Source organism: Nannobrachium achirus, assembly GCF_963921795.1.
Source record: "Nannobrachium achirus genome assembly, chromosome: 15".
NCBI lineage: Eukaryota > Metazoa > Chordata > Actinopteri > Myctophiformes > Myctophidae > Nannobrachium > Nannobrachium achirus.
This window is the reverse complement of record NC_137822.1, coordinates 13,466,653-13,493,118: the sequence shown is the minus strand read 5'-3', so window position 1 is coordinate 13,493,118 and position 26,466 is coordinate 13,466,653. Positions and strand designations below refer to the sequence as shown.

At 42.0% G+C, this 26,466-nt stretch overlaps 1 protein-coding gene across 1 annotated transcript in view; it reads right to left on the bottom strand.

Annotated features, from left to right (window-relative positions):
• The window catches only part of astn2 (astrotactin 2), a gene marked incomplete at its 5' end in the record, with an annotated part of 725,257 nt that overhangs the window by 313,674 nt on the left and 385,117 nt on the right, over window positions 1–26,466 (bottom strand). The window contains 1 exon segment of the mRNA XM_080743421.1: window positions 6,840–6,990. Within this exon segment, the coding sequence (XP_080599547.1) occupies window positions 6,840–6,990 (151 nt within the window).

The window sequence follows — 26,466 nt, the reverse complement described above, 5'->3', positions numbered from 1 at the left end:
ATTATATTGAAATATACATCACTATCTCCCTGTCGGTATAAAAAAAAGAAAACAACATTTGTAGTGCGTTCTGCTGAGCGAGAGCTGAAAGTAGAGCCTTATCACTTGGACAGTGCTGTGAATGTGAGAGAACGTTATGTTGGATCTCTGAATGGTGACAAGGGGGAGAAGCGGCAGCAGCATGGAATAAAAAAACAAGGAAATTGCAGTATCAGTGTTTGGCTTTGATTAGTAGTGACAAACAGCCTAAAGGCCGGTCAAATTACAGCACCATCCAACCCCCTAATGATTCACCCATCCATCACCCTGCAATCCCGGCTAGCTCATCAATTTAATTGGTTTACGACGCAAGTCCGCCCCAAACTCCTGTCAAATGTCTGGCATCGGAGGTTCCCCGTCGCCTTCCACTTGTAAATCTGCCAGACGTAAACCTCCCTTGCATTGAAGTTTACAACACTCCATCTAAAATAAAACTAGGGCGCATGAATCAGAGTGGGGACACGTGAAGCAAGCGACATTTACGCTGCACCTGTAAAACTATCAAATGAGCGCGCTAACGCTACATGTGATACTTAAAGGATTCATATTCAGTGTTGATCTCATCGACTAAAACTATGGCGAAAATGACGTTTTTTCACTGACGAAATCTGCATGAAAACCAAATAAAGACTAAGCTATGATAACTAAAACTAAAGACTAAATATATTGACAATTTAGTCAACAAATAAAAATTAGACTAATGTTAGGGAGGGACTAGTGGAGAAGAGATCCAGTAGAACTATAAGACAAGTCATTTTTATGTTTGGTTGCGCTGCTTGGGTGTTGCACTCTGAAAATAGCAGATCTACAAGCTTAGAACGTGTTGCAACCAAGTGTATAATCTGCCATTACGGCACCATCAAGGCCTGCCAACATTCATTTTAGGTGTGTAAATCAACTGTAGATTTTGTCGACTAAAATCTTATGGCATTTAGTCTACTAAAACAAGACTAAAAGTAAAACATTTCAGATGACTAAAATATAACTAAAACAAAATGGAAATGTATTCAAAACACTATGACTAAAACTACTTCAAAATCTGCTGTCAAAATCAACACATAAAATCATATTTTATACATTTTACGCAGTTTTATATCATTCCTCAGTGATAGTGATGCATGTGCACACATCTGAGACCTCTCAAAATTGCCTTCCTCCAACAAAACGTATCTCTGCACAGCTCATCAATCTAGATTGATATGAGCGGAGGATGGATAAGACAAGCATATCATTTAAATTTGGGCTGGAAGTCGAGGAGGTTTAATAGCAAACCTAATCAGTAAGAAGTACAATAATGGAATCTGACTCCACATGGCGTTATATTATGCCATTGGAGTTGGCCAATTATACAGATTTCCCATAATCTTTTTACCAATATTTATGCTACAAAGTTTAACGACGGTGGATACGCATCACCACATTTTAGCTCCTCTAGGATGGTCAAAGTCAAGATATAGGCACATTCAATTAAAGATTTTCTTAAGACATATGGTGAGTCTGCACTCTTAACGCCAGAGGTTATTCTTTCTTATCCCCAGCGATTTTATTGATGAAAAGTTTGTCTTTTGTCTTCCTTCGTTTTTGACACATTCCTGGTGCAGTGCCCAATCGTCGCCCATAAAGTCTCAACGCTCTGCTATACTTTCCAAAGAACCTTTTGTAAATGTTTTATTACAGTATATTATATTATATTGCGAGTCGATGAAAGCACACTTAAGCGGTTATGCTCGCACACAATGCACAGGGAAGGAGGTATTGAGTGACTCTGGCAGTTGTCATGTAATATTTACAAGTTGGATACAGGTTTGACACTTAAAAGTAGAGTAGCCTTACACCAGGGCTCCACTGCAGCCATCGGGCGTCATGCCGGCATCGACGCATGAATGTTCCCTTTTTAATCAATGAAGGGGGCTCCATTGCCGACGTTGCACTGCGTTCGGTGACAGCGTCCAAACTCAAAATTCGTCCCGGTTAATTTTTTGACAGCACAACGGCAACGCTCCTAGTGGAGCCCTGGCGTAAGTGACATGTTTTGGTTAATACAAAAACCCTTTTGATAACTCATGTAGACCTGAGGCTGATTGGATTCTAAAAACACCATCTAAAACCTAGTTTTCTGAAAACCTAAACCTAAATAAAGTAGGCCTATGTATGTTGCTATATGTACTGCATAGCAACAACTATAATGAGACACAGAGGTGTCTCCCAGATAGAAAGGTATACCAATATATAGGTTAGAACATGGTCTACATTAAATGGGTTGAAAGGTTAAACCACTGTATTCTGATTGTTTGTTCAGTAAGAGGGGTCTCCCATCTCTCCAGCCAATTTTACAGTGTTCCAATTACAATTTTGTCCTCTCATTTCTTTGTTTCATCACTTCCAAATATACTTGTTTATCCTGTATGCTATATCACTTACGATACCTTTAAAATGGAATTAGATCTTCTCTCAACATGAGAATGTTATTTTAAATTCCAGGCACAGCTCTTATAATTGCATGGGGATAAGGCTGGGACATCAATCATGTCAGAGGACTGCCAATCAATACAGCTGAAACAAGGGATGAACAAGGTTTAAAGAACACTGGTCATTCACAGTATGGGAATTAATTCATGTTTTCATCACTACTCCTCTTCCCTTTACACATCAGAGCCACCATGATGTTGCAGGCTTAGATCATTGTTGTTCTGTTCATCATCTTGGTATCCCTAGGGTAAATTTAGCTGGAATTAGTGTTGGAGGACAACATTTTGTATTGTAGAGATTGTAGGATCGATTAGGAAAATGCAAAGCGCCATGTCTCCAGGACTGGATGGCTACCCAGTCCAAATTCTTTCAAACATTTTCGGAACAATTTGACCCCCTTCTCCTGTTTGTATTCCAAGTGACGCTTTCTTTATTATGTGTGGGGCAACCATAGACTGTAAAAAAAATATGTCCCTTGTATGGGTGTCAAGAGATTAAAGAATGGAGGTCCGCACACAGCTCAATGCTCCACAGTGTTTATTTAAAACACTTGTATGGGTGTCGCCATCATTGTTTGAATGGTACCCCAGGAATCATAAGGAATGCTATTGGCTGCCAACGGTCACGTGGAACCGCAGGGATACATGGGAGAATGTGGGAGAATGTGGTGTTGAGGCTCCCGAAATAAAGCACACGAAGAAGAACACAGCAGGCTAGTATCAGTTTAGTTGGCCACTCCCCCCGCAACTTTATCGTCAATTTTAACATAAATGGGACCATATTTGCACAAAACGCATATCATGGTGATTGAAAAGGAGTTTTTCACTAGCGACAGGAACCATAAAGTATTTATGACGATGTTTATTAAGGTTAGAAAATCAAAGGGGAAAACGAATGGGGTCCAATGTAGACAAATTCTTTTTGGTACCTCGTGGGGGGAAAACAGCGCACTAGCGGCCAAACATAGGACGTTTTAGTTCCGTATTGGATTCGTTTTAAATCGGCGGAACTATGCCCCTGGGGGCAACCAACCGCCATTGCTGCAGTGTAAACAGTAGTGTAAAGTAACTAGTAGCGAAGTGTGCCATCGCTCAATCATTTCTACCGACCAAACAGGCTTCACGAAGGACAAGTAGTACTAATTTGTATGCCTCCGCTGGTGGGCTGTCCGTCTCGTCTGCCCGCCCCAAACCGGGTGAGTGTGATGATATCTCAGGAAAGGAAAGCCTTGAGGGAATTCCATGACATTTGGTTGCAGAGTCTGTGCCAAATGTCATGAAATTCCCTAAGTGGACGTCTGAGCAGCACGTTCACTTAGACTCAAGGATGAACTAATTAGAAGTAGGTGATCAAAAGGTCAAGGTCAGTGAAACCTCAAAAACACACTCATTAAATTCCTTCAAAGTTTTCATTGCATACTACAGTATTATGAGTCTGGACAGGCATGGATGTCGCAACAACTGCAACTGTTTGGCAGAGGCGGTGTTTCTATTTTAATATACTGTAAGGCAGGGGTCTTCAACGTTTTCAGGCCGGGGACCCCCAAACTGATGGGGAGATGGAGCAGGTACCCCCTACCACCTCGTAGGGTGGGGGGGTCGGGGCTACGACATATTTTTTTATTTTAAACAAGTACAAGTTACAGCGAGCAGGGTGGGCCGTACCACTACCATTTCTAAACATACTACTTATTAACTGAGAACCAATGTCAATACTATCAACAATCTGTCAATTGCATAGTAATCATGTATTCAAGCTACTCAAAATGTGTAGAATCATGATTTATTTTTTAACATAAATGTGAAAAATGGCTAAAAAACTAAACATGTTTTGAATATTTTCTTTCTTTTTTTTTAAGCAATAATTTAGCGGACCCCCTGCAGTACCTCCGCGGACCCCCTATGGGTCGCGGACCCCCTGTTGAAGACCCCTGCTGTAAGGCACTTTCAAAATATTCTTTAAAATCTTCAGTCGTCACCCCATTATTATAACTTGAAAAAGCTTTTGATTGGATGGAGTGCGATTCCCTCATTTACACTCTTGAAAGGTTTGGTTTTCGTCCAAAATGTATAATCCTATATTACAACTTTATATCCTTCTTCAATCAATGTTTGCTGAACAATGACCTATCCACTTAGTTTAAATTACAATGGCCACACAATAAATGTCTCCGCCCTTGTTTGCTGTTGTTATTGAGCTGCTAGCACTAACCAGCCCTTTGACAGGATATTTCTATCAAAGGAATTCATTGTGGAGTCCAGGAGTATAAACTCAGAATCACATAATCATAGGCACAAGCGCAAATTGCTGTCTTTGAAGGGAAAGTGATCTCACTCATTCTGTTTATTTAACATGGAATAACTAAAATGATTGTTCAAGCCTATCTAATGTATGTTCAACTATGGCTATGACGTGTCATGATTACTGTACATACTTGGACAGTATGGAATACAGTTTGGAATACAAGATTATTTCCATTGTGAGGCGTTTGTTATTGATAATGCCACACGCATGCCTGATGGAGGGGAAAGGAACTGGTTGGAATAACGAGTTCCTTCCACGCGTCACAGCTGGGGTAGCTCCCCTTGTCAGGTGAAACGAAGCGGCTTGGGCTCCTCATGCATAGAAGGAAGCACTGTACAGAATACTCTGTAAATGGTAAATGGTAGAGCCTTTATCCAAGGCGCTTCACAGAAATTGTCCATTACATTCACCCATTCACACACACACACACACACACACACACACACACACACACACACACACACACACACACACACACACACACACACACACACACACACACACACACACACACACACACACACACACACCGATGGCGGAGGAAACCATGCAAGGCACCAACCTGCTCACCGGGATCAACTAGGGGTTCACTGAATTTCCCCCTTGGGATAATAAAGGTATCTATCTATCTATCTAGAGTCTTGCTCAAGGACTCTTCAACACTAACTCTGGGGGAGCCCGGGATCGAACTGGGAACCCTTCGGGAACCCTCTGTGTTCTAATGGCGGTTTCTCCACCACTGAGCCACTGCCGCCCCTCGGTAACAGGAATAAATGAATGGCAACTGCTACTCTACCACCCGGCTACCCCGGGCATAATGTCACAACATGGTCCCGATCTAACGTGTTAAACTATGGTAATAAACTCACCAATAGTAAGTAAAGTATGTCCACACTGTTGACTGTAGTCAGCGTAGAGCCATGCTTTTATGCCTTTTTATCTTTATCTGTATGAGTGCTGCTGTTTCAGCGCCCCGCCCAGCACTGAGTGACAGCACAACGTCACGTACACTTACTTTAGCTTAGTAAGTAAAACTTTAATGGATATCTTATAATGAGGGCAGCCTATATGCAAAGATAATGGTTCAGCGAGGTTGCAAGTCTTTTTGACCCTGAGGAACTCAAAGACACACTAAATCATTGGCTCATCAAAACCAAGGACATAAAACACTATTGAGTGCTTGGAAATGTCACATAAAGCCTTGCATGATTATACCAGAGACCGTGCTGGACCGGTGAGGTGAGACAATACGCAAATTGCATGAGGTCAGTGGGTGAAAAGGGAGTTCACCGTATTTTAATGTGTCGTGTGCAGTGGTGGAAAGTAACTACTGTAAGTGCATTTACTGAAGTACTAGTAGCCTAGTAGCTAACCACTGTATTGAGGGATGTTCTTTTTACTTTAGTGGTAATTTTTAATAATTGTACTTCTACTCTGGCCACATTTGCACACTCTCAGAGTTAAATTAACTCATTTCTAGCCGATCCCGAGTATACTCGTGAAAAATACTCAAGTATTTAGAGTGCCGATCCCGAGTATACTCGCGAAAAATACTGTATATAGAGTAACGCTGGCGTTCTTACCCTATAAACCGGCGGAAGGTCTGGGCACGATCGGCCTCACCGATTCATCATCATCACGGATCCACGTGTACAAAATAGTAATACCATAACATGGAGGCCGACGGCCGATCTCATCTTTAATGTCCATTTTCTCCAAACAACACTTTTAAAGCCAAGGATGGCATTAGATTCTCGCTACAAAAAAATAATAACAAAGGCATCGATCGGCCATTTTAGGATCGGCATGGGATGACGACCGCTCCCGTTGAATGACGTCATGACGTCAACCAGGAAGTGTTTACGCAATGGACTTCTGGCCTTCAAAATAAGACAATGGATGCGTATAGGAGCCTGTGAGCGGCACGCTAGACATTTAACCCGTTCATGTCTGGAGCACTAAATGGGTTAACAATGAGGATTTGACTGTGTACTGCTGTACAAGAAGCTCAAACACTTTTCACTTACCATGCAGCCGGTTGAGTCAAGCCGGCGGTCGGACACACACTTGAAGTTCTTCTTGCAGCCCCCGTTGTCCTTGGAGCACTCACGAGCCGGTCCAAAGGATGCCAGGAGGTCATCCACCGTCTCAAAGTATGTGGACATCATAGCTTCTTCTCTGTAAAAGAATGTGAAGGAAATAGCTTTTAAAAAAGAAAATCACACTTGTGTGAACTGAGCGGTGGAGGCTGCGTGTGTGTGTGTGTGTGTGTGTGTGTGTGTGTGTGTGTGTGCGTGCGTGCGTGCGTGTGTGTGTGTATTTGTGTGTGTGAATGTGAGTGTGCCTAGCTGGCCTGAACAACAGCGCCCCTCCCTTAACATGTGTGGTCAGAAAAGGTATAGCAGGCTTGCCAGGCTACATACACCACAGGCTACATACAGACAGACAGACACACACACACACACGGATACACACACGGCCACGCTATGGAGACGGTGTGACCACCGCTCAAAAAGCTGCGTACATTATGCTCTCATAATGTCCTGAGTGAGGGTGTTATCGGACTCGGCTGCGCCTCGTCCGATAACACCCTCACTGCGGACATTATGAGAGCATAATGTCCTCTCACTCGGGGTAAATTGCTTACGTATGTACTGCATGATAGTCCTCTACGACAGTGGTTCTCAACTTTTTCTGGCCGCGATCACCCAAATAATCATATTTTAACTGGGGACCCCCCACCCTGATGAGCACTAAAAGTTGAGGCATTACATTTTGTATAACACGGTTCTATTGAGAAAATAACAAATCTATATGCTTACTATTTTCACAATTTCTGACTAATATTTGACAATTTGGCCAAAGTTAATTTGACATTTTAGAGGTATTAAAAAGTCCTTAAATTGGTACTTTAGAAAAGTGCAAATACCCTCTATAGACTTAAACGTTGTGTTGGTTTGTTTACTGTTGAGTGAGAAAACCATGTTTCACATTAAGTTAATCGTCCCCCCCCCAAAATAATTTGGGGACCCCCCTGGGGAGCGCAGTAGTTTTTTTCCGGACATGGCAGATGCATTGTGGGGCCCAGGTCTGAGCCAAGATCCTGCAGTGATACCGAGTCCTACAGAGAAGATGGACAGCTGGTGTTTTTAGTTTGCACTTCATACAATAAATAAACGGTTGAAAACTGGCAAAGTATTCCTTCAAGACACCGGACCGGTTATAGAAGTGGGGTCCTTTGAAAGGGTTCCAGATTTTCTTTTTTGAAAAGTTAAGCCCAGTTTTAGTCCTTCGAAGACTTTACAAGCTCACACCATGTACATTTTCTTCTCATTTTAGAAAATATTCAAATGCTGACAAATCTTCTGTTACATATCTAACATAAAAGAGGAGACATAGAAGACAGGCCAAAAGAGGAGACAGAGGGAAGGACAGAAATGTAAAAGGATACTAGGAGTAGTTGCAACAGAGTAATGACGGAATTACATGTTGTCATCGTTTGCAGAAAAAAATAACCCATTTTCATTTTCACAACAATATACACAGTACACACATATCACGCAGCACGCATGCATGCACGCACGCAGGCAGGCACAACAGCCTTATCTTTTGTAGTAAGCAGAACAAAGTCCTATACTGTAGATAAGCAGAAGAAAATTGTTATTGTAATACAAAAACAAACTGTGAAAATATATGCAGTGGACAGAAGATACCCTAAAACACATAAACAAAACACAAGCACACATACGCACACACTCTAATCTCAAGACGCTACTGTCTTTTAAGCTCCTTCTAATAGTCTGATCTTTTGTCATCCAACAAAATAATCAGAAACTAAACAATGGATTTGACAGTATAATAATGAGTATAAGAATGTGTGGGTGTTTGTTTAAAGACTACAGAGTATTGAGATGGCTCATGACTAAATAACTCAAATTCTGAACTTAAGTACAATTTTGAAGAACATTTACTTTACAGGTAGTTATCTTTTGGGGCATAATTCTACTCCACTACATCTCTTTATTTCTGTAGTCGGAAATAGACGATCTGCAAGCACACAATGTGTCACATCACGACACGTTGAGAGCTTGTATACCAACTGTTGGTACTTGAAGTATGCCAAATATAGGACTTGTACTTGTAACAGAGTACGTATTGCCATTACAATCACCAAGAAAAACATGTTTTCCATCCAATTCCTCTGAGGTAATATGGTGCATGGCATTGCTGCAGCACCAGAGCTAAATTAACACAAGTCTCATGTGACTTCACTGAAACCCACAAGCTACTGTTAATAAAAACAAAACAGCATACTTTGATCTCTGGAGACATATTAAAATAAACATTTATTTTATCTCTGGTCCGTGTCTATGCACATAATCAACAGTGTGCACTCAAGTTGCATGCACAAGAGGGAGAGAGAGAGAGAGAGAGACTGAGAAAACGAGAGGCGAAGAGATTGATTGATTGATAAATGGATGAACCTTCGCTGCACACAGAGTAGTGAAGTCATAGTGTAATTAACGTGAAGTGTGAATTATTGATGTTGTGCTCTCCAGGGGTGTCGTACCAAATTCTGGGCCCTGGGTACAAGGATTCACTGTGGGCCCCCCATGAATGTTCTTCATAGGGGGAGGGAGTTTAACCCATTTAGACCGGGAACGCATTATTACGCATTATGTTGTATGTGCTTTAACCGGTGCCGCGCTGAGAGCTTGTAGATCTGCTATTTTTTTTTTAAATTGTGATTTTTATTTAGGTTTGTGGAAAAACCTATACTATGTTTCTATGTCAGTGGTGCTCAAACTTTTACATGTGAAGGACCCCCAAAATGTATTTGGCCATGGACCCCCATCTCAAAATATTTAGTTCCAGGGACCCCTCAGAAGCAAGATTTGATCTCTATCTGATATCTGCATTTTTTTCAATAGCTAAAGTATTGAGTTACTAGGACCCCTCCACCTTGGGCCCTAGTAACTCAGTCCCACTTTCCCCCCCCTTGTGACGCCCCTGGTTGTGCGCTCTCTCTCTCTCTCTCTCTCTCTCTCTCTTTCTCTCTCTCTCTCTCTCTCTCTTTCTCTCTCTCTCTCTCTCTCTCTCTAATGTGGCCATTGATGCAGGAAGTGACTGCAGCACATGAGGTCAAAGCTCACTGCCACTGCGCTTGAATCATGCTGAGGCCCCTGAAGCTCTCTACCTTGACATCAATATGTCACAGTATGTCACCGAGGAGTGGATATAAAGGCAATGAAAAACATCCTACGGGGGGAACTTTAACGAGGCCACTACAGGGACTGATCTCCTAAATGAAAACCCCTCTGTTAATCCGGCATAAATGTAACAATACAAGCACCTTTCTGTATCTCAATACAGAAAGGGATGGGTCGATATGAACATTTCATATCACGATTATTGTGACAAAAGAACAATATTATCACGATAATCAAAATCCATTGGGGCGGAACATTTGCCAAAAAATACCAGATCTACAAGCTCACAACGCTGAGCTTGTAGATCGGCTATTTTATGGCAAAGACATCTGATAGAGAGTGAAAAAAAGACTATCAAGTATGTATATTATAAGTATCTTTTACCAGTTCTAGAGAGTTTAAGTGGTACCGGATATGCAGCTCGGCAAATAAAAGGTGAATTGATCCCAGTGCATGACGGAGGATGATATCACGATACATTAAATCTCCACGATACGATTATCGTGAGTGTTTTTTATCACGATAAACGATAATATCGCGTATCGTCCCATCCCTACTCAATACTGTAGGTTTGTCAACGCCTCAATGGGAGGTCGATTGTTCATGTCAATTGTCGATTGTTCCTGTTTTTGTTTATGTAAAAAAAGAAAAGAAAAAAAGATTGAATCATGTGGATCTCAGGTTGTGAGAATATCTTGGCTCCAATGTGGCCTGGCAGTGACACCAGTCATCTATGACATATTTTGTCTGTTAAATATCTGTTACTGTATGATGTAAATGCGCCCAAATCTGGGCAAGGTTTCAGCCAATCGGCGCAACATTGACTTTCATTATGAAAATGTTACGTTTAATATAACATATTTCAATAAAGTATAAAACATATCTGATCAGTCGAGCGGTTTGTGAGATTCGCCAGCCAGCCAGGCAGACTCTCCTAGATAGCTCCGTCTCCTGTGGAGCCAGGCCAAGAAATTCAATTAGTTCAACATGTAAACATTTTCTAAATTATATTATGTAAAAATAACAAATTAAATAGCAACCGTAGCGCACATTTACAACCTCACAACGCATCGTGACACTTTGTGAGTGTGCAGATGGGCTATGTTTGTAATTCGTCGTATAACGCTAGTATAACGTTTCAGTGTTCTACCAAGGTGAACAAGTTACCGCTAATAAATGCTTTGAATTGAAAAATATGTTTTAATCGTGTTTCCACAAAGCATCCTGACCTGGCTTGTCTTCTGTGATGAAAAACAGGAAGTCCCCATTACTAGTTCACCGGGAGGTGGGAGTGTGCACACTATTACAGCAATTTACTATGTATGAAACTGTAATTTGTGAAGCATTGTGATAGCAGGTCATGTCTAAGGCTAATTGGCGCGCCTGCATTGATTGGACGTGCTTGTCATGCTGCCTTGATGGAGAGCCTGAGAAATCAGCATGCGCCATCCATTAACTTTTAGTAGTAATAAAAATCTCCAGGCCCGCCCCAGCTGGCATTGTTGCAGCGGACCTTTACAAGGTACAGTGAAGGGGCAAGAGATAATTCACTCTCTCTCTCCCTCTCTCTTTTTGGCCTCCACAACACACACACACACACACACACACACACACACACACACACACACACACACACACACACACACACACACACACACACACACACACACACACACACACACACACACACACACACACACACACACACACACACACACACACACAGGCTCTTGGGGTACTGTAAATAGGTGACTATTATACTAGGTTTTTATTTTTTTTTATTTTTACGACTTTCAACCTGGTGTCCCTATTTTGGGCATGCCATTAAATGTCATTTTTGCTGTGATACCCCATGCAGGAAGACTAGCACACTTTCTGAAGCAGTAACTAATAATGGCGATCTGAAATAAATAATACTGTAGGTGAAAATGTCCCGGAACATTTTCAAAACAAATAGCCGAGCAGATTTTCGGTACTTTAGAAAAATGTTGAAAGTATAAAATAGGGCTGAAGTGGTTAACATCTTCTTACGTGGTTAGAAGTGGCTCGTTAATGGTGGAGATTCTTAAATACAGTATGACATTGTTTGGCCTCAAGTTCTCCAAACCACATGGACCCGTTGGTTCACTCTCAGTTACAGACCCGTAAGGACCAATTTCAGCATAGCAGAGGGGCAGTCATTTCGGAAAGCACAGCTTTAGACCAGCCCTGAAATTACTTTCTTTTTTTTCTTTTTTTTCTAAAATGTGATAAAGCCACAAAAGCATTTCATAAATATCAGGATACATTTCACTTAAACGCCAGAGCTTAACTCTGCATGTAAATAAGACTTTTTTTTAATTAATGTGAAGAGAAACCTCACATTTTGCAGGTTACATCTAACATATAATTCACCAAATGTCTGAGTGAGTGTCTGAGTGAGTGTCTGAAACAGCGTTTCTCCTCAGTGGCTGGAGCAATTGATCTGAAATCGCATCACCATTAGCATATGAACACACCTGGCACAACTGTGAAGCCCTTTTTTCACTTTCACAAATCGTTTAATTGATATTAATTTATTAGTGAATTAATTTTTCCCATTGACTTATAATGGGAATCGCAAAAACTCACATTCAATATTTTTTTTCTCGCAAACCATAGGGGCTACAGTTACAAAACTCTGAGAGGAGATTTATAATGATATCAAGGATTAAATAAAAAATAACTTTGTCAGTTGGCCTCATGGTGGCGCTATAACAGTCCACTTTACGTTTCGGCCTGTAACTCTTGAACCGTAGGTCGAAAAATTTAAATTCTTTTTTCCCTGGATTCCTTGGGTCAATACGCATCTCCCCATATAGGCCCCGCCCATTTGCGTCAGGATAGATTTTCCGCCATTTTGAATTTTCTCCAAAACACACTTTTTGCTCCTTTTCCTACATATTTTCTTCAAATGTCACGAGAATGGGTACACATGATCTCTGAACCCATGCAATGAACATAGTCAAGGGATATTTTGATAGTCCATACCGTTCGTTCGTAACGGGCTTCCAAAGTTAGCGGGAGGGGCCCGTTTTGCAAACAATAGCCATAAATCACAAACAAAACGTCGAGTCAACACTGAATTTCTGCCACAGGTTGCGGGTGGCTTACTCAACGAATCCCCAGAAGCATTTCCAATTCCACCCGTAGAGGGCGTCACAAACGCGCAAAACGTAACCGTTTCGTTCCAAAACGCGTTTTTCAGGCGGACCGACCCTCTCAAAAAGAAACACAGACTACTCTGCGGATGGTCTCACGGTCCAAACCGCTGCACGCACACACACACACACACACACACACACACACACACACACACACACACATAGCCATTAAACGAAACGGGTATTTCTTACATTGATGCTCCTACATATTATCATGCAAGTACCAGTTAAAGTTACTTTCCATCCCTCACATACCGTGTGCACACTGCACATCATTTCGGAGCTCATATCTTTGAACGGGTAAGGACTAGTTTTATCTAAAAGGCTGAATTTCTCAGATCTAGTATTTCTGCATGGCATAACTCTATAAGCTATATCTACAAAACTGTTGGGTCAATCTTCACAACCAATATATCATTTTGTAGCTGATTCCCAGCTTTCAAATGAAATGAAAAAATGAAAATGAAAAAAATAAAATTCAATGACTAGCCCTCAGCTGTGTTCGGTCACATTTAGCCTGGGGCCCCATGGACCCCGGACCACACTTTGAGGTACAGTAGGCTAGTTTTGAACCACACTTTGAGGTACAGTAGGCTAGTTTTGAACCACACTTTGAGGTACAGTAGGCTAGTTTTGAATCCGTAGGAGACGGTGGGGGAAGGAGCGCTTCTTTTCGATTCACCAGCGTCGGCAGGTCGGAGCTCATCGCCAGCATCAGGGTTACTGAGGTTAGGGTTAGGCATAGTTTTACTGAGGTTAGGGTTAGGGTTAGTGTTAGGTTTAGGCATAGTTTTACTGAGGTTAGGGTTAGGTTTAGGCATAGTTTTACTGAGGTTAGGGTTAGGGTTAGGGTTAGGTTTAGGCATCGTTTTACTGAGGTTAGGGTTAGGTTTAGGCATAGTTTTACTGAGGTTAGGGTTAGGGTTAGGTTTAGGCATAGTTTTACTGAGGATAAGGTTAGGGGTAGGTTTAGGCATTGTTTTACTGAGGTTAGGGTTAGGGGTAGGTTTAGGCATAGAGGTTAACATTCACCCACATGGTCTAAGTGCCCACAGCCGAGCGCTCCAGACCTCCACTCCAGCCAATCACAAGCCACGCCTTCTAATTTATTCAACCCCATCTCCGACGGATTCCATTATCGCGTACAGTAGAGAGTAGACTCCACCATTTTTTTTCTTCTTCTGTTTTGACAGGAGTGGACAAAGATAAGCAATAGTGGGACAGCTCTGGGGGATTGAATTTCCACCGTTGATGTTGTCTCCTTTGTCTCTCCGAGTATCATTTTGATATTTGTAGTCTACCTGTACACTGCAGTTGTGTAAGGCAAGGCACGTTTATAAGTGCTATACACAAAACATTAATCATCAAGGCACAGACAGACACATGGACGGACAGACATCAGCGAAAACCTTGTCTCTGGCCTTCAGCCGTCTGGCAAACAAACAAACAAAGTAAAAGCACACAAGCAAAAACAAAAAAGCCCTTTAGCTTTGTTTTGAAAGAACAGAGTTGTGAGAAACCTGCAGTTTTCTTGGAGTTTGTTCCAGATATTATGTGTTGGTGCATAAAAACTGAATGCTCTACGTTTTGTTCTGATTCTGGGAACAGAGGGCGGACCTGTACCAGACGACCTCAGAGGTCTGGATGGTTCATGCTACAACACAAGATCAGAAATGTATGTCGGCTCTAAACGATTCAACACCTTACAAAGCAACAGTATTAGTATTTTTAAATCGATGCTCTGACAGACGCGGAGCCGGTGCAAAGATCTAAGAACTGGAGTGATAGTATCAACTGTCTTGGTAGTAAACAAAATGGAGTAAGTGAAGGTGGGCGAAACACTCTCCTGGTGTAAAAGAGTGTTGGATCGGTTTATTTATGTATCGTTTCAACCAGGCCTGGAATTTCATCATTTTAGGGGCAAGGCCACTTGGCCTTTGGTGTTGTCCTTTGTTTGAGGGCACAAATGCCAAATGCCAGGGCAGGAAGGCCATCAAATAAAACACAATTTTGGTACATTGAAATGGGTCAAGGATGATTTTAAATGTAATATGTAGACTGCAGTGAAATAAATGAGTATTTACGATCTGATCCATGTTCAGCCCTGCACAAATAAAAGAAAAATGGGGACTCACCAAAAGACACTGGTGTCCACATATTGACAAGACAGAGACAGAGGAGAAAGTGGTACAGTCAGCTGGGACATTAAAGCCACTGTGGCCTCAGTTCATGCCATTTTTTGGAGGGGCACAAGGCCAAACTGTGGGGCAACGACGGCCATGGCCTTCATGGCCTCCCTGAAATTCCTGCCCTGGTTTCAACCTACATCTTTTGCGTGCTCTTTTAACAAAAAAGAAGTAGAAGGAAAAAAAAACATTAGAGGCAATCTCTTTGAAAGTATAGCGTACAGTAAGTACATAAAATGTGCTTACAGTCAAATATGCTGATGTTCAGAGTTTTAACATTAGCTAGTGCAGGGCAGTTAGAATACGAGATGTCCTTTTTATGTTGTCGTCGTTGTTGTTGTTGTTGTTGTTGTTGTAGTACTGCACATTGCAACATCAACACCAGGAACAGTAATTATAATGTTTGCAACCTGCGCCATCTTAGCATGGTCCTCTGTGTTGTTTCAGCCTGACCGATACTGTGCGACTCATCTTGTTTGTTGTGTTCACTCCAGTCTGTTCACCGCCAAGCCTGTGTACCCGCGGCTCCGCATGCCCACTATGAGGGTGAACAAGGGGATAAGGAAACCCCTGGGGACCATATGTTTTTCCTGGGAAAGGAACGAAAAAACGCCGTTGCTTGGAACAGGACCACGGGGAAATAGCACACAGCGAGAGAGACGGCGGGACTTGACAAGGAACAGGATGTTGAGTGATGGCGAGATAGGTGCCCTGCTGTGCTTAGAGAACCACTGAGGATTTGTCACTGTGTGTGTGTGTGTGTGTGTGTGTGTGTGTGTGTGTGTGCGTGTGTGCGTGCGTGCGTGCGTGCGTGCGTGCGTGCGTGCGTGCGTGCGTGCGCGCATGTGAACATGTGCGTGCGCGTGGCAATGTTGTTGCAACAGAAGTAATTAAGAGACATAGGCAAACAACAAACGAAGATAAACATCTCAGGTGTGTGCCGTTGAAAAGCCCCCAGAGTAATCACATTAGTGGTAATGGTCTGACACACATTGTCAGGTGTAACTGCAAATCGCACCGACTTCATGGGTATACACAACAAAAGCTGCCAATGACTTACAAAACGTTCCGCCACAGCTTTAATGGCCGCTTCAACCTTTGTGGCTAAACAGGCTCTGCAACAGGGCTGCTGAATGGCCAATGAATGGCCAAGACAGAATTAATTTGCACTGAGCTGTTCTGATATCACAACACCACATCCCAGCTCAGCAGAAGGATATAGCTGCGGGATATAGCATCATATCATTGTGATGTCAGAACAGGTCAGCTATATCCTTCTGCTGAGCTGGGATGATATTGATGCCATCAGAGATCTCCATGGGGCTATATCCTATATCTTTCTGCTGAATGATATTGATGACATCAGGGATCTCCATATATGGGGCTATATCTCCATATATGGGGCTATATATTCTATATCCCTCTGCTGAATTGGGATGAGGTGATGTCAGAACAGGTCAGCTATATTGTGATGTCATTGTAATGTCAGAAGAGTGACAAAGAAGAGTGACAAAATAATGAGGGATTTTGAGTGACAGACAGGGTCTGGTGGCTTTCATACTAAGTAGCCACCTACAGTATGGTCGCAAAAATATGACGTTTTAACTCCAAATTCGGGCAAGGTTTTAGGCCTATTGTCTTCCATTACAAACCTAAGGTTAAATATTTCCAGACAGACAGACACCCTCTTATATATGGCCAGCCCAGTGTAATGCCCTTGAAAATAATAATAATAATCCACAGAATGAAGGATGAAGAATGATGATTACTGCTACTAGTGCACTCTGCTAACACTGATGATGATGTAAAAAAATTAAATACACTTTTTTTTGGTCCAAGGCTACGTTACTTGGCCACAATTTCATTTTCAGTGGTGTATTTTCACTATTCTTTTGGAAATGCAGAAAAGCATATAAAAAAAGAAAACATACTTTGTAATAGTGATGACAATATGAACAATTCATATCACGATTATTGTGACAAAAAAAAATCGCGATTTACGATATTATCGCAATAATCAAAATCCATTATGTGGCGTGGAACATTTGCCAAAAACTATCAGATCTACAAGCTCACAACGCGTCGCACTGCGACGCGTTGTGAGCTTGTAGATCGTCTATTTTTTGGCAAAGACATTTGATAGAGAGTGAAAAAAAGACTATCAAGTATAGGCTATAATATAAGTACCTTTTACCTATTATAGAGGGTTTAAGTGGTACCAGATATGCACGATATCGCAATAAATTAAATCTCCACGCTAGGATTATCGTGAGTGTTTTTTTATCACGATAAACAATAATATTGCTTATCGTCCCATCCCTATAATTTGTAATTTGTACTTTTGAATACCTGCCTATTTACTTTAGTATTATGCAGTACTTTGGTCACCGCGGTTCATTTCTCAGTAATGCCCAGCCTCACATCGGTTAAACATTCAAGCCTCAGAGTTGCCCGGTGCAATCATTCTTCTAGTGCTGGCCACCGAGGAGCTTCTCTGTGGAGAGGCAGCTGGGGGGGTTGGATGCCTTCTCAAGGTCACATAAACAGTAGCTGCTGAGCAGAGAGCTGAATAATATCCATTCACATGCCCAGATTTCCCAGGCTAACCTCTTGGTCATAAGCAGCAACAGCTTCCATCTTCAAGTTATTCTCACATTGCAATGTTTTCCACTGAAAATAACAACAAAGATGTCGTATTCTTACATTATAAATTATATAATGTAGAAATTGGGAAGTTAAGTGGAAGGACAGAAAATGTATGGATTCATTTAGCAGTTAAAATGCATGTTTTAGTCATTGTTTTCTCTTGATGTAGGAATTATTGCGACCGTCAGGTCGCAGTTACTATCAAAACCTCCACCGGCTGTCAGTCAGTATGTCAGTCAGTCAGTCAGTCAGTCAGTCAGTCAGTCGCGTCAGTTCATCAAAAGCTAGGGTATGGCAAAGAAGGGAGTCCTCATGGAAAAGAGGCATTACATTTTGGATAACACGGTTCTATTGTGAAAATAGCCGATCAACATGCTCACAATGCCTCGCGCTGCGAGGCATTGTGAGCATGTTGATCGGCTATTTTCACAATATCATGGGAAAGGAAAATCATCTAAATGTTTTATAGTACGTACAGTAAAAGAAAACCCCTCCATCCTTCCTCTACTTCAATAGACTCAATCGATGAACTTAGGACTTTTTGTGTTATCCTTTTAGCACTATCGTATAATTGTACCTCTGTACTGTTTTGCTAACTGTAAAGTAGTAAATCAATCAATCAATCAATCAATCAATCAAATGGTACACAGGAAGTGATGCCTACAGTATATGCAGAAAGAAAGAAAGAAAGAAAGAAAGAAAGAAAGAAAGAAAGAAAGAAAGAAAAGAGATGACTGACACCATAGATCACATGAGACTGACCCAGTATGTCCATATATGGGCATTCCAAGATGTAGGCTTAATATTGATGACATCAGGGATCTCCATAAATGGGCATAAAAGGGACAAGGACTGACATATATGGCCATTGTTTTTTCCCCACAGACTTGAATGGGGAAAATTCAAATGGTAAGACGGAATGCATTTGCACGTGTGACTCGCGTCACAGCAACCACACTTGCAATTTCCAATTGCATCTTTCTAGTTCTTTGTCTGTCTCTTCCCTCTTCACCTCACCCATATTCCATCAACCTAATCTCGGTCCAACACACATTCCCACTTCCCTTCATCACCCCTAGAGGCATCATTTAAAAGGAAAAAAATACGATCAGCAAGCTCACAACGTGAGCCAAAATGACACGAGCCAAAATAGAGATGGGTGGATGAAAGTAACTTGCATAATGAATGTATGGCTGCAGATAAGAAAATACATGTGTATAACATGTGTCACATAGGTGTTATCCCATGTAGATGGACGGGGGCTGATATAAAATTGGATTAAAATGCAAAAGAAGTCGGAAGTGGAGAATATATGCATAAAATAATGGAATTGGAGGTTAATTATGAACTCTAGGGCAGGGGTCTTCAACAGGGGGTCCGGTACACCTAGGGTGGTCCTCAGAGTTACCAAAGGGGGTTGAGGAAAAAAAGAGCAGAGCAAATAATTACATAGCCAACTGTGTAAAAGGTCTGATAATTCACATTAGCACGAATCCAACATATTCAAAGAAAAGATAATGTGTGTCAAACAAATCCATAAAGTATATGTATGAAAAAGTTTAATCTGCAACACAGTACAATAGGCTATGTAGTTACTGCTTCATCTCTCTCAGCTATAGGGGGTCCTTGGCCTGAAAAATATTGAAGACCCCTTCTCTAGGGGGTGGCAATTGCTATTCCTTGGGACCCCCCAAATGACACCTCTGATGACCCCTGCAGTACAGAGCCTTCTACCTACAATACGAAGAGTTACGCCACCTACGTTGACTTCATGGGGCGAGTCCAATGGCGGCTCGTGAGGAGCTTCTTAAGTGACAAATCTCTTAACCGGAAGTTTACAAAATGCACTGGAATAAATGAGAGAAGCTGCTCAGGTTATGAACAAACATAATTTTTAAACGACTGTGACCTTTGTATAAATAATCGATTCAGACAAATGAAAGAAGATATATCACAGGTTATTGTTTTGATACCTTGTTTTCTGATTTGCAAACGATATAATATACTGACATTAGAGTTCTCAAATTCTGCCCGAAACCGTCCATACCCGAACCCGACCCGACATTTAGGGTAGGGTAGGGCCTAAAATGTATGCTAATTAGTTGGGCCTCGGGCTCAATGAAAAAAGAAAATATATTTTTTATTATTTTATTACTATTACTCTGTGATAGAGTAATGAGAACCCGACCATACCCGAACCCGACCCGACATTTAGGGTAGGGTAGGGCCTAAAATGTATGCTAACTAGTCGGGCCGGGTAGGGCCTCGGGCCGACCTAGAATAAAAAGGAAGGATATAATACGGGGGTGTGTCCCAGCGTGGTACCAGGGTATTGCACATGCGCAGTGCAATCTGGCCTGCACCTCCACTTTGGCTCAGTAGATGGCGGCGTGTAACCATTAAATGGTAGTTGTTTGTTTGTTTTGTATCACTTTAATTGCCCGCTGGGGACTTGGTCTTCATTTGTTCATAATTATGTTCTTATGCCACATAACAAGTAGGCATATTTGGTGCTCTAATAGGCACAACTATGTGTTGCATATTCCTGAATTAGCCCAAAGTTATAGTTTATTATTTATTATTATCGGTTCGAAGTGAAGCGGTGGACAGATAAAACCTCCAATAGCACATGAAACCAAGTCATTTGATGAGACGATCAAATTGTACATGTTCCTCTCCATGCTGACTATAGCAAAGTTAATAATTATTTAGTATAAACCATGCTATTACCGTTGAATTGTCATGTGAAGCTTCACCAATCCAATGCAATAGGTGAGACCTATGCAATAAGTGAGACCTATTGCATATTTGAAAAAGCCTATTCATTCTGGACTGATATTTTACACGTACGGGACAGGAAAAACCTGTTCATTCTGGCCTGGAGTGACCATATATGGACATAAGGTAACGGACATTGTGTTTTTGAAAAAACCTGTTCATTCTGGACTGAAATGACCATATATGGGCGTGGTACACAGAAAAATTGGAGGTAACGGACATTCTGTTTTTGAAAAAACCTGTTCATTCTGGACTGAAATGACCATATATGGGCGTGATACACACAAAGCCATTCATTGGAAGCGGTTTCCACCGCTTCAAAAAACAAAAAAACAGTAGAGACAAACAAACACAACAGATACTAGGCCTAATAACTTGTGGGTGTTTGTGTCACTTTCACAGTTCCTTATTTACTATGTCAATTAGTCTGTGTTGTGGATGAGAATTACAAACCTGCAGCTGTTTAGGTGAGTGGAGGAGAGAGAACCAGGAGAGAACCAAACAAACAAGCACACACCTCGCTCTACTGAGAACAGATCATGATCTTTTTTATCTAGCGCCTCTGCTGGAACACTCCACCATGGCAGCTCCAGTTACACTGCGCAATGTGCAATACCCCGGTACCACGCTGGGACACGCCCCCGTATTATATCCTTCCTTTTTGAGCGGTGGTCACGCCGCTCCTATACGTGGCCGTGTGTGTAGAGGTACGTGTGTGTATGTGGGTGGGTGGGTGCGTCCGTATGTAGCCTCAAGAATGTGGTATAGTACCTTTTCTAACCACACATGTTAAGGGAGGGGCGCTGTTTTCAGGCCAGGCCAGGCCAGGCACACACACACACGCACACACACACACACACACACACACACACACACACACACACACACACAGGGGGGAAGGGGGGAGGGGGGGGGGGGGGGGGGTAAACCACCGCTCAGTTCACACGGGTGTGATTTTTATTCTAGGGGCCGACCCAGTTAGGGCCCAGTCAGGGCCGGGCCTTAATTTTCAGGCCCGTTGAGAACTCTAACTGACGTCTCAAAAGAGCAAAATAATAGTTTCTGAGCCGGCTGTATCACGAGAATTGGTTAGCAAGCTGTTGAGCTGTTGAGAACTGACAGTCTCAACAGACAACATGCCTTTCATTGCCTTACTTCCACTGTGCCACTCGGTGGTGCTATTGTGCATGTTACCAACGCTATGACCCAGTGAATAGCGGGTGATAAGGCAACGGCCCAGCTTTATTGTTCTTAAACCCCTTTGTTTTAGATCGTCTTTGGCAATAGTATAAAGTAAATATTATAGATACTTTAGCTGTCACTGTGCAATACGTTAAAACAGTTGGCATGTTGTATAAATACCTAAAACTGCCGATATTTGCGCCACTGCCTTTGTCACTACCGTTTGTCACTCTGGAGCCGACACATGGGTCACGCGACCACGGTTCATTTTCCGGACCCCCATTGGCAGGACTCTCTGTCTCAATTGACTCTGCTGCAGTTCTGAAAGAGGCATTCCCATATAAGGGGATTTCTCTATATGTCAAGTATTTTAACCAATCAGTTTGAGAAAGTTTGGGATCTCCATATATGGGCATATGTCCATCCAACAATAGGACGTTTCCACTTTGGTTTACAGTGCCTTTCCAAAAAAAAAAAGAAAGTCATATACGTCATAGATGAGTGAGTCGTAGTGAGCCACAAATCTGGCCTGCAGGAAATGGGGATTTAATTATTTATTTATTATTATATTATTTTATAAAGTATAGGAAGCACTGGTGCCTTCAGAATACCCAACTCATCCAAACCCTTGTCACACCAATAACAGTGTGTTAGTTCAGAACTATAACTCGTTAAAACCCTTGCCACATTGTTTATTGATTATGAATTATTCTTCCAATATGGCAACGTCGGTGTCTCTTCAAGTGACTTGGCTGACGGAAACTCTTTTCACATTGGTTACAGTGGAAAGGTTTTTCTCCAGTGTGGATACGCTGGTGTATCCTAAGGTTGTCTGCACGGCTGCAACTCTTGCCACACTGCTTACAGACGTGGGTTTTCTCAGCTGGAAGGTTATCAAACAGGCGGAAACCCTTGTCAAGACGTTTTTCGCCAGTTTGGAGAATGTGTTTCTTCGGGTCACTCGACTGACTCTTGTCACACTGTTTAGAGTGGAGCAGTTTTCCACCAGCGTGAACACGCTGGTGTGTCTTCTGGTGACTCGGCTGACGGAAACTCTTGTCACACTGTTTGCATTGAAAAGGTTTTTCTCCTGTATGGATACGCTGGTGTACCTTCAAATTGTCTATTCGACTGAATCTCTTGTCACACTGTTTACAGACGTGGGTTTGCTTCCCGGTTCCTGTGCAAATCTGCCAAAGCGAGGTTACTTCTGGCCGAGTTAAAGTCCAGGTAAGCGGTTGATGGTGACTGCAGGATCTTCTTGGTTTGTCTGTGTCCCCTTGTTTCTGGCTGGTTATGGAGCTGGGGATTTGTCTATTCCTCGGCATTTGACGGGAGAGGTCATCGTGGGTGGTCCTCTTGCATTTGTGGTCAAAGATCCGAGCCTTGTAGGCAGCTGCAGATGGACACTTGGAACGGGGGAAAACCTGAGTCTGTGAAGAATTGGACCTCGCTGCTTGCAGGAGCTCGTTAAATCTGCTGCTATACATGAGCTGTGACAGGGAAACAGCCAGGGGTGAAGATGTGTCTATGTATGTGCTGTGGTGACCTGCCCAGTTGCGTCCTTATATGCCTCTATTCTATTATCTCTTCTTGTTCTATTGCTCTCTCCTTCTCACGTCTTCTCTTCTATTCTCTATTGCCCTCTTAAAACTGAATCTGTCTCTGTCACTCTGTATATAGGCTACAACATAGTGTATATACAGTAGGCTACAATATAGTAGCAAGGTAGTCCATGTCATATATAAGCTAGCCAGAGATCTGGTCTGACACCACATACACAACTGTTGCCATGCATGCTTAACAACACCGATTGTGCAGGTGAATGCCCAGAACCTGGTGTTCTATGCTTGGATATTAGACGTTCTCAGCAGCACACACGTCTCTCTTCAATGGCACAGGATGTTTGGAAGTTTGTCTCCACCTTTCAGTGCAGTAGCTTTAATGGTAAAGACAAGTCAACACTGTTATTTGTACAACACATTAAATAAATAAATCACACTTAGGTGTGAAGTGCGGAGTGCTATTTATGAGTTAATTTCATTAAGCGTCCCGCGAAGCTTGGCCAATGTGACCCTGGAGGTTGGGAGTACAACAAACTTTGAGTGCGTTGTGCTAAGATGTAGGCCAGATGTAGGCCAGATGTAGGCCACGCTTCTGGACGCTTTGTACGTAACGCTTCGTACCTGACATGTCCAGGAGCACGGCTTGAAAACATCACATAAATAAATACTTGGGGTGGACATCAAAAAAGTGACATGCCCATATATGGAGATTTTCACTATGCGAAGCGACCTTAAAATCATGTCACAAATGCAATATGCCCATATACTGTACATGTATGGAGACTATTCTGGTGAGAGGAAAATATTGATTAATAGTAGCCTGGTGTCATCAAACTGGCATCATAGTACTGATGTCATAGACTGGCCTGGACTCCTTATTTGGGCATGCCTCACAGAACTCCATGTATGGGCATAAAAGAACACTAAAGAACACAAACAGATATGCTGAAATCTCATTACATGGGAATAAAAGGAGAGAGATAAGAAATCTCCATATATGGGCATAAATGACAGAGACAAACAGACGGTAGGCTACTCTTCTGATTATTAATAAGCCAGCTGGGAGGAACACACAGATACACAGAACAAGACTGTAATTCCATAGACCTAGCCAAAAATAACTACTTTCCAAATACTAGCTATTTCTAGTTTTTCTTACCTTTTACAAGTAGTCACAGAATATCGTGCACTTGTAGATTGTGCGTGTAGATCAGTGTTTCTCAAATGGGGGTACGTGTATCCCTAGGGGTACGCAGAGATACTACAGGGGGTACTTGAGAGAAGATGGAAAATGGAAACCTTTATTTTACTGTTATGTTTAATGATAAAACATTGACAAATGTATGTGAACATGCTGTTCTGTATACGTAGCTTTAAACCAAATTAAGTAAGTTTTACTGTTACTGAATAGAAAACAGGCTACTTTTATTTTCATCATATTGACATAAAAACTGGACTTTTGATGTCGGTATTTTCTAGTCAAAATGTTGTCGATTAAAGCAGGGTTTCTCAAACTGTCAAATTTCAAGGTCTCCCCTTAACTCTGACAGAGTGCAAATGGAACCAAATGAAGCCTAACGGGTTCATTTGGTTCCATTTGCACACTGTTAGAGTTACAGTTTTGTATGGGTCAATTTAGACCCCCCTAAAGGAGCCCACAGAGTCCATGGAATCCACTTTGAGAACCACTGGATTAAAGGGGATACTTGGATTCAGGAATCAGGAAAAGGGGGTACTGAAGCCCAAAAAGTTTGAGAACCACTGGTGTAGATGACGCACGCTGAGCCACTGAACACTTTAATCCACACCCCCCATGTCTGTATGTCTTACGGCTCCAAAGCTACAAGCTAACTAGTTAGCGTTGTATTCCGGAAAACGCTAAGCAGGACAATGTAACAGAGAAATTAATCTAACATGAGAGCCAATGGAGATTCTTCTTTTTGATCATGCCTATCCGGTTGCATCCCCTAAGTAACAAGAAATCTTGTGAAATAAAATGTTTTCAACCAATCATCAAGGACAATGATACACGAAAAGGGAACCGGATCTAATTCTTTTAAAGCAGATGAGCACCATGCACTGTACAGAATGAGACACTGATATTATACTTTAAGAATGGGCATCATCATTTTCATGATAAAAATAACATATCAATCAAGCATCTCTATTGTGTGTTATATATGTCCATTTGAGCGTTGCATTTCCCTTCAGGATTGTTTCGCTTTCTTGTCTCCTGTTTTGCTGAGTATCTGTTTTCATCATGTTGATATATGTGCAAGGTGCAATGTTGCATATGTTTGCTTCTTTCCATCCTCAAGGCTGAGGCGTGATGCCGTGATCACACCTAGAACTTGACAAGAGCCAGGCCCCATACTAATAAAAGGGATCCCTCTGGCATGTCCAGACACATATTAAAAAAGAAAAACAAAAGGGAGGCCACGTACGGAACATATATATCAGATTGCAATCACCAGTTTCAGTCAGCTATAGAAACTGGGTGGAAATTGTGAATTGCATGATAAAGGCATGCAGGCAACACACTGGGGAAGATTATTGTTTTGTCCCAGCATCACGGTGGACCCATAGCACCATAAGGGTAAATGGTGCATTTATATCCAGTGCACTTTACAATGATTGTGCATTACATTCACCCATTCACACACATACAGTACACATTCATACACCGATAACGGACGAAAACATGCAAGGTGCTCTTCGGGAGCAATTAGTGGCTCTTGGTACTCCAAAAGGGTACAGGACTCAATTCAGTGTAGGCCTACTTATTGTGACTGTCCACCACTGCAAGTTTGAATAATTAGACCAGGCTGATAATTCTCACCTGTCATTTGAGTTACCCGTCACAGTCACAAAAAGGGTTCAGGCTAATTGAAAATCTTGTGAACAT